At 26.2% G+C, this 11372-nt stretch overlaps 1 protein-coding gene across 2 annotated transcripts in view; it reads left to right on the forward strand.

Annotated features, from left to right (window-relative positions):
• Positions 1-11372, forward strand: part of LOC145249442 (glutamate receptor ionotropic, kainate 2-like) — a 1370511-nt gene that overhangs the window by 1175665 nt on the left and 183474 nt on the right. For both annotated transcript variants that reach the window (XM_080110999.1, XM_080111000.1), the window contains one exon: positions 4749-4862. In XM_080110999.1, the coding sequence (XP_079967125.1) occupies positions 4749-4862 (114 nt within the window). The remainder of the gene's footprint in view (positions 1-4748; positions 4863-11372) is intronic.

Below are 11372 nucleotides of genomic sequence, written 5' to 3' on the forward strand. Positions count from 1 at the left end.
ATTCTGAGTGAATTCATCCAGAAAATACCTGGTTGTTAGTTGGCCCATTCTTCCAGTTTTATATAATGGAGTGTCTTGATGTATTTTGGGCTATTTCCGTAGCAGGCTTGTTTTGCTTTGTGAGTCTGCCTCATTTATTAGACAGTCTTATCCAACGAGTGAAGATCAACATACGAAAAGGTTTTTATAAAAATCGCTGCCGCTGGTGTGTTCATATCAAAAGTAGTTAAATAATACGTCTTTTTTCGTTGAGAAAGAATAGACGATGGTATCATGTAATAAAAATAATTTAGTGGTCGAATATAGTCGAGAGCGACCCAATGTTCCTATTTCATTGACTGCTACAATGAATTTTTTGAAGGGGAGGGCACCCTGCATTCTCGGGATTACTCCATTTGCGCTTGATCCTCCCATTATAATGCTGAGTGTTCAGCAAAAGGGCATCAAGTATCATTTTTTATATCTTTGGTATGACTCGATCGAGATTTGAAACCCAGTCTCCCGGCAACTCGAAGATAAAGGTTAAATTTTATATTATATATTGTATGATATATATGATATTATGTATATTAATATATATTATATGATATTATATATATATTATATATATTATATATGATATATATATAATATTATTGATATATATATATATATGATATATATATAATATTATTGATATATATATATATATATATATATATATATATATATATATCACCGACCTTAAGCAACGTTGAACTTGTCAGTACTAAATGGGTAAAAATTTGGGACTTCCAGGTGCTGTATGTGCTCTCAGCTTATCTCGGCATTGTAAAAAAGAAAGCTAAATTTTGAAGTTAAATAATTTCATTCATTTCTGGGTCTATTTCAAAGATAATTAGTAAAATCCTAAGATATTAAATTAAATTTAAAAAACTAACATTGTTTGTACAAAAATTAGCTTAATTAGCCCTCAAAAAGCAAGTAATGCTGCCGTTCGCCAAAACGCAACAAGTAGAGGTTTGTAAACACGATTATAAGAAAACCCAAAATTTCTAGCCAATCGAAACGCTGTTTCAAAATCAAGTCATGATAGTAAAAGGAGATACGTCTGCCTTACTGTTAATGTTAGGTTTATTTATGGTGTCTTTTAAATTTAATAAAAACCCTTCACAATTTGCTGATGAGGAAACCTTGTTTATTAAAAAAACTATATGTAATAATTATTGTCCGTAACTTGATGTCTACCACAATAAAAACACTGTTTTCCGAAACGATCGTACAAATTATTGATTTTGTTGTTGTTCCTTCTTATGAAACGGATGTTTAATTTAATTATAATTTGATTTTTAAATTTAAAATTATCAATCACATTACTAAATATTAAATTAGCTCTAGGATATTTACCTATCGAGCTTATTATATATCTAAATTACAACGAGCACTTTTTCTTTCCTGTATTTTAATTAAACTAGTAATATCACTATTACATTAAAATACACTCTGCTCTTTAGACTATTGTTCTAATCTCCTTTAAATATATATATATATATATATATATATATATATATATATATGCATATAAAGTTATGAACAGTATATAGGGCCTGAACAACGCCGGGCTGAACTGCTAGTATGATATATATCTGATATAAAGTATGTTCGAATAACTTGAACAGAAATTAGAAGTAAATAGAACGGTAAGATTGGTGAAAATTTATTGATTTATCAATTTCATCGTGATATATAATTCATGACAATTACGTTTTAAAAATGATATCGTCCAAATGTCCGCCGAGGCTTCGTTGGCACACTTCCATTCGATGGTCCAAATCTTGAATTGTTGTTGGTTTGTTCGCATAGACTTTTGTACTTCAGATGAAACTAAAGGAAATAAAGACATTAAGTCGCACGATAGTTGTGGCTAATTGACTTTGCTGTTGCGATCTGGGAACTTTGCATTCAGTAAAGCCATGTTCGCATTGGCTGTGTGGCATGTGGAGCCGTCCCCTTGGAACCACAAATCTTCAACATCCATGGCATTCAGTTTAGGCCAAAAAAGTTTATGTGGCATGTTATTGCTCACCTATAACAGTAACAGAATTGCCGACATCATTTTCGAAGAAATACGGCCCAATGATTCCGTTATCAAAAAATTCACACCAAACAGTGACCTTCTGCGGATGCGGTGGCTTTTCAACAATTGCCTTTGGATTTCCAGTAAACGACAATTCTGCTTGTTAACGCATCCGCTAATATGAAAATGAGCTTCGTCAATTAAGTTGATTCTTTGCGAAAAATAATCATCGGCTTGTCTTTGCTCTTGCAGTCATTTTAACGAATGCACAGCGATTTAAATTGTCATCCAACTTTACCTTCTATGTCAGTTGAATTTTTAACTGTGTCGAGAAAGATTTTTTGTCAAAATTCGATATAACCTTGTTGTGGGGAGGTCCAATTCCTACGCACGATGACGAATGGAGGTGTCTGGATTGCCGGTCATACTTTCGCGCACTGCAGAAATGTTTTCGCCTGAATGACCTAATCGAACACGCAGTGTTGTTTTCACAAGTGCCACTGACTCAGTTTATTGAGATTTACAAATAGTTTTCGCAATAAAACTTTCGGTTGGTCGATTTTGTTGATCAAAATAATCGCGTAGTGCGCTAAATGCATTTTATTTGATCGTCACTTATCGTAATAAGCTTCAACAACTTTAATACGCTGTTCGATTGGAAACTTTCGCATGGTTAACTTGTGATTGTTAAATTGTGATTGTTAACTTTCGATTGTTAACTTTCCCATGGTTAAAATTGCAAAAAAAAGGAAATTCTTGAATGTGAAAAAATGAAAGCAAAAATCAGCTAACACCTTTACAAATTTAACATCGATTCAAGTTATTGAAACACATTGCATATATGATATATATGTGAGATATATATATATATATGTATATATATATGATATATATGTGATATATATATGATATATATGTGATATATATATGATATATATGTGAGATATATATATATGATATATATGTGATATATAAATATATGATATATATGTGATATATATATGATATGTATGTGAGATATATATATGATATATATATGATATATATGTGAGATATATATATATGATATATATGTGAGATATATATATATGATATATATGTGAGATATATATATATGATATATATGTGAGATATATATATATATGATATATATGTGAGATATATATATATGATATATATGTGAGATATATATGATATATATGTGAGATATATATATATGATATATATATGATATATATGATATATATTTATGATATATATATGATATATATATGATATATGATATATATTTATGATATATATATGATATATATTTATGATATATATATGATATATATTTATGATATATATATGATATATGTATGATATATATATGATATATGTATGATATATGATATATATATATATTTATGATATATATGATATATATGATATATATATTTATGATATATATGAGATATATTTATGATATATATATGAGATATATTTATGATATATATATATATGAGATATATTTATGATATATATTTATGATATATTTATGATATATATATGATATACATTTATGATATATATTTGATATATATTTATGATATATATATAATATATATATATGATCTATATTTATGATATATGATATATACTAGCAGCTCAGCCCGGCTTTGCTCGGGCCCTATGTACTGTTCATAACTTTCCCTACGTGTGAATACATTTTATGCATGATTTCAAATGTTTAGACCAAAATTTGTATGAGTAATTTCGTAGTGACTGCAGAGGTTACTTTCTTTTTAATTTTCACCCCAATTTTGTACCCCTTGACATTTATTTATTTTATTTATTATTTGTTTTTTTTTGTTTCAAAGCAAAATAAAAAGTTTTACTCATGTCCAAGTTACCTACATCTAAAATTTTAACTCTTTAGGCCTAAATTTGGCGGAGAAATTTGGTAGAATCTGCAAAGGTCAACTCTTTCAACTTTGACCTTTTGGCAGCCAAATTATCGGCTAAAAACTTATTAAAATGCTTTCCGCATGTCTGAATACCCGCTATATATAAATTTCAAATGTTTAGACCCAAAATTTGCTGATTAGTTTGCTAGACCGCAAAGGTCAAATCTTTTGAACTTTGACTCCTTGGCACTCAAATTTTCGACCCAAACCGATAAAAACGCTTGCCTATCTCTGATTACCTTTTATGTAAAATTTAAAATGTTTAGACCAGAAATTGGCTGAGTAATTTGGTAGAGACCGCAGTGATACATTAAAAAGTGTGATCCATCTACAAGTAACCTACATTTACAATTTCAAGTGTTTAGATCCAAAATTGGCGGCCTTTTTGATTATCCGTTGTTTTTTTTTTTTTGTTTATTTATTTGTTTGTTTTTTGTTTGTTTTTTGTTTTGTTGTTTTTTTTGTTTTTTGTTTTTTTTTTTGCAGGGAGGGGGTCGCAATTCTTCCATATACGGCATTTAGTCTTCCCAAATGTTCACCCATCTGGTATTGACCAAACTAAATGTCGCTTAACTTCGGTGATCAATGGTATTGCATATATACACAAAAAAAACTGTTTGATTCTGTTTAACTCATTAATCTTGGGGTTGATTGATTAGTTTTTAATTTATTTTTTTTCTAAATTAGTAATAATAATTTATTAATGAGTTTATTTATTGATTTATGTTTTTGTTTTGTTTTAGATTGGCATTTGGAATTCTCTTTCTGGCATCAATATAACCAAGAACTACGTGCTGAGCCAGAGGAAAATTGCAGAGTCTCTCGCGAACCACACCCTAACGGTGGTTACTCTTCTGGTGAGTGTTGTGCCCTTTGTTCTTTACTTGTTTCTTCATGTGTTTATCAATTTTATTCTGATTCAAAATACGAAAATCATGAAGAACGTGATGAACCAACATTTTATTGGCTGAATTTTTCGGCAACAAATCGACCTTATACATTTCAAGAATTAAACTCATATGAAACCGTCTTAAGAATGGGCAAAAGCATAAACAAATATTTAGGATTATTGTCCCCCGACAAAGAAGGCATTGGACCTAATAATTCAATCCATCTCGTTCATTTGTTTGTACTTTTCTCAATAACCACACCTTGAATTTCTTTTTTTTTTTTAAATTTTGCACAAGCATTAGTCATGGTGAAAGTAAAGTTTTACCAGAACAGACTTTCCGGAATAACTCTGGTTGCTCCCTAGGGCCATTATAGGAGAAAAATAGCCCCAAAATCGTTCGTCCGTCTGCACTTTTGTCAATAATCACTTTTTGATTTTTTTTAGAGATTTTGCACAAACATTAGTCACGGTAAAAGTAAATTTTTGCCAGACCAGATTTTCCGGGATAACTCTGGCTGTCCTATTAGAGGGCATTTTAGGAGTAAAACTCATCAGAAAATCTTTCATCCGATTTTAACTGTCTAATCCATAGCGTGAAGGATTATATGTGTTTATACCAAAGAGCATTAGTGAAAGTGGCGCAATGTATACATACATATATATATGTATGTGTGTGTGTGTCTCTCTCTATATATATATATATATAAATATATATGTGTGTTTACATATGTGTGTGTATATATATATATATATATATATATATATATATATATATATATATATATATATATATATATTAAGGGGATTAGAACAACAGTCCAAAGAGCAGAGTTTATTTTAATGTATTAGTAAATGCATTTATACAATGAAAAGAAAACAGTGCTCGTTGTAATGTAGATATATAATAAGCTCGATATGCATAGATATCCTAGAGCTATTTTAATGTTGAGTAAAATGATTCATAATTTATAATGATAATTAAAATTAAAAATCGGTTTCACAAGGAAGAACAAACAAAATCATGTTTTTTTTTTTATTTTGTTCGTTCTTCCTTTTTTTATCAAGTAAGATCTTTGACTTACTTGTTGTTTCATCAAATACTTTTGTATGCAAAATCCGATCCCGCATTTTGCTAATTCCTACCCTCTGATGAAAAGGAAAGTATTTCTTCGAAACTTCGCGGATTAAGGACTATCCACTTATCTAGTGTTTCCTTTTCAGATTTAATATGTTTTTAACTCATTTCAAAGTGTTTTTAACATGTTTTATTAAGTTTGCTCGTGTGTATATATATATATATATATATATATATATATATATATATATATATATTACAAAGATGATTATATTTTAGGTACTCCCTGCTAGACAGGTGAAGATGCCAAAAAATGGTTTTGAGTAACCGTGGCTCAAGATTCAACAACATGGAAACTGGCATAAACGATTATTTACGCACATATCAATGTCCTTTTGGTCTCATTTTGTTGGGTAATAAGTCCTTAACTTTAAAGCTAAATACATAGATAATAATAAAATAAAGTCATGAGGAAACAAGGTGTGAACAAAAAAAAATCTAAAAAAAAAAAAATATATTACTGCTGATATTATTCGTGAAATGTTGTTTGTAGGGAAGTGTGGGTGAACCGTAGTCATCAAGTCATCGCCGGGTTCATCATGATCAAAAGCATCAGATGCGACAATCAGGGTTTCTTGCTCAGTAACCCCGTCCACCATAAACTGTTTATGATGGAGGGGAGCAGGGCCTTAATATTCTGGCGAGTACATGTTTGTTTCACCATGTTATTTCAAAGGATAACTACGCCAGAGTGGCGAAGACATATAGCTTAGTCGATCAGCTCAAATGGTAGAGCATGGATAGGAGAATAAAGTTCAACAGAAAACGGATAGTCGAGCCATTGGCGGCTTCGACTCTCTGACACGGAGCGCCTCATTTATATTAGACCCTTTCGAGATTGTAGAAATCTCAATATACTAGATAAAACAATAAAGAAAACAAACAAAATAATGATGAAAATAAAACTTGAATAAATTACAATATTTATTACTTCAACAAGTCATTCAAACATTGAATTAAAATTAATATCTACCATTGATTCAGTGTTCATCTTCATCAAAAATGTCTTTGTCCACAACTTGAATGCCTACTGGATAGAAACCTGAATGCTTACCAAACACTTTCCTCGAGTGTGTAAGTTCTCTCTGTATAGGGATTTGTCAGGACAACCTTTTATGAAAATACTTTTCCTTACGAGTAAAACCTACCTAATTATTCACAATTACATAGTATTCGATCTCCTCAGTGTGGCTAACCGACACTTGTTTTTATGAGAACTGATGCACCTTTTTACAGTAATCTTACCTCTAGAAACAACACAAATCTAGATATTCCACCAAACAAGATGATTTCTTGTCGTGGAATACAACTAAAATCAAGAGACCGAAAATAAATATATACCATAGCATATCAGAAATATAAATTGGGGAAAGCAAAATTATGTTCTCAACTTCTTTACGAACTCAGTATTTGAGCAATAGAGAACGTTAATGAAACATTGGAATATCAATGTAACTTATATAGAAATCCAGTGTTTGCCTTTTGAATTTGGAGAAAGGAAAATGAAACTGATAATATTTTTTAAAAATATATTAATAATTTTTATAACTATATTAATCTTATTCTTTACTTATATATATATATACGAGAGAGAGAATATATATATATATATATATATATATATATGAAATAAAAAATACAAAATACATATATATATATGCATATATATATACGAAATAAAAAATATATACATATATATATAAACGAAATAAATATATATATGCATATATATATATACGAGATAAAAATATATATATATATACGAGATAAAAAAAAAATATATATATATACGAGATAGAAATATATATATATATATATATATATATATATATATATACGAGAGATAAAAAAATATGTATATAGGAGTGGAAAAAATATATATACACGAGTGAAAAAATATATATATACGAGTGAAAAAATATATATATACGAGTGAAAAAATATATATATACAAGAGAAAAAAAAATATATATACGAGTGAATATATATATATATATAAATACATATATACGAGTGAATATATATGTGTATATATATACATATATACGAGTAAATATATATGTTTATATATATATATATATATATATATATACGAGTGAATAAATATGTGTGTATATATATACGAGTGAATAAATATGTGTATATATATATACGAGTGAATAAATATGTGTATATATATATACGAGTGAATATATATGTGTATATATACATATATACGAGTGAATATATATGTGTATATATACATATATACGAGTGAATATATATGTGTATATATACATATATACATATATACGAGTGAATATATATGTGTATATATACATATATACGAGTGAATATATACGTGTATATATTCATATATACGAGTGAATATATATGTGTGTATATATATGTACGAGTGAATATATATATGTGTATATATATATATATATACGAGTGAAAATATATATATAATATATATACGAGTGAAAATATATATATAATATATATACGAGTGAAAATATATATATATAATATATATACGAGTGAAAATATATATATAATATATATACGAGTGAAAATATATATATATAATATATATACGAGTGAAAATATATATATATAATATATATACGAGTGAAAATATATATATATAATATATATACGAGTGAAAATATATATATATAATATATATACGAGTGAAAATATATATATATAATATATATACAAGTGTAAATATATATATATGATATATATACGAGTGAAAATATATATATATGATATATATACGAGTGAAAATATATATATATGATATATATACGAGTGAAAATATATATATATATATATATATGATATATACGAGTGAAAATATATATATGATATATATACGAGTGAAAATATATGTATGATATATATATGAGTAAATATATATATATATAATATATATATATACGAGTGAAAATATATATATATGCATATATATATGATATATATACGAGTGAAAATATATATATGATATATATATACGGGTGAAAAAATATATATATATATGAGTGAATATATATAATATATATACGAGTGAAAATATATATATATATAATATATATACGAGTGAATATATATAATATATATACGAGTGAAAATATGAATATATATAATATATATACGAGTGAAAATATGAATATATATGATATATATACGAGTGAAAATATGAATATATATAATATATATACGAGTGAAAATATGAATATATATGATATATATACGAGTGAAAATATGAATATATATAATATATATACGAGTGAAAATATATATATATATAATATATATACCAGTGAATATATATATATATAATATATATACGAGTGAAAATATATATATATAATATATATACGAGTGAAAATATATATATATATATAATATCTATACGAGTGAAAATATATATATATAATATATATACGAGTAAATATATATGTGTGTATATATATATACACGAGTGTAAATGTGTATATATATACGAGTATAAATACATATATATATATATATATATATAATATATACGAGTGAAAATATATGTATAATATATATACGAGTGAAAAAATATATATAATATATATACGAGTGAAATATATATATAATATATATACGAGTGAATTTATATGTGTATATATATATATATATGTAATATATATACGAGTGAATATATATGTGTGTGTATATTTAATATATATATACGAGTGAATATGTACATAATATATATATATACGAGTGAATATGTATATAATATATATATACGAGTTAATATATATATATATAATATATATATATATACGAGTGAATATATATATATATAATATATATATATATACGAGTGAATATATATATATATAATATATATATACGAGTGAATATATATATATATAATATATATATACGAGTGAATATATATATATTATATATATATATATATATACGAGCGAATATATATATATATTATATATATACGAGTGAATATATATATATATTATATATATATACGAGTGAACGTATATATATATTATATATATATACGAGTGAATATTTATATATAATATATATACGAGTGAATATATATATATATAATATATATATATACGAGTGAATATATATATATATGTATATATATATATAATTTATATATACGAGTGAAAATATATATATAATATATATACGAGTGAAAATATAAATATATATATATATATATATACGAGTTAAAATACAAATATATATATATACGAGTGAAAAAACTATATATATATACGATGAAAATATATCTACGAGTGAAAAAAAAATATATATATACGAGTGAAAATATATCTACATACGAGTGAAAATATATGTACGAGAGAAAAAAGTACATATATATATATATTTACGAGAAAAAATTTTTTATATACGAGAAATATATATATATATATAGAGAGAGAGAGAGAGAGACAAGAGAATATATATATATATATATATATATATATATATATGTGTGTGTGTGTTTACCAAAGAAATATACATATATACGAGTGAGAGGAAAATAGATATTAGAAGTATGTAAGTAACGCCAATATAGCAATACACTATGAAATAACTACAATTCGTTTTATTGCGAACAATAAGAATAACCAAATAACCAAAGGAATACCAAGTGTTTCCTCTTGGAATTGAGCCAATCTTGATATGTTTTCGTTTCATAAAAACTATGTTGTTGCCTTTTATATGCTTGTATGATAAGCATCGCTGTTCAGCTTCAAGATCAAGATTGACCTTTTTATAAATAAACTGGGAAATTTTCACCTGTTTTGCCTCGTTTTTAACTTTTTTTTTAACTGATTCTTACTCTTTTTCGTCTTTTCTTTTTTTTTCATTAAATATGTAATTTTGGGGGAAAACAAGATGAAAATACGACAATCATTTTTGTTTTTGTCCTATATCCTTATTTTTTTTTTTTTTTTTTTTCCCCCGTTTGTTCCTTTGTTGATTGCTTTATTCTTTTCCCTTTGTGTTCGTTGGCCAGTTCGGTTGTTTCAACATTTTTGTTTTGTTTTTTCCTTTTCGGTATTTTGGTTTCTCTTTCCGGTCTGAAGTTCACATAAGTTTCACCTGTCTCTCCTTCAGTTTACTGATCGCATTATATATATATATATATATATATATATATATATATATATATATATATATATATATATATATTATATATGCGTTCGATGTCTTATACTTATTCAGCAGAGTTATTTTCGCTTATTTTATTTCGCTTTGCATCTGTTTGCTTCATTTTCTCTCTCTCTCTCTCTCTCTCTCTCTCTCTCTCTCTCTCTCTCTCTCTCTCTCTCT

This window comes from Euprymna scolopes, chromosome 28 (genome assembly GCF_053919585.1).
Source record: "Euprymna scolopes isolate OS-2025 chromosome 28, ASM5391958v1, whole genome shotgun sequence".
Lineage (NCBI taxonomy): Eukaryota > Metazoa > Mollusca > Cephalopoda > Sepiida > Sepiolidae > Euprymna > Euprymna scolopes.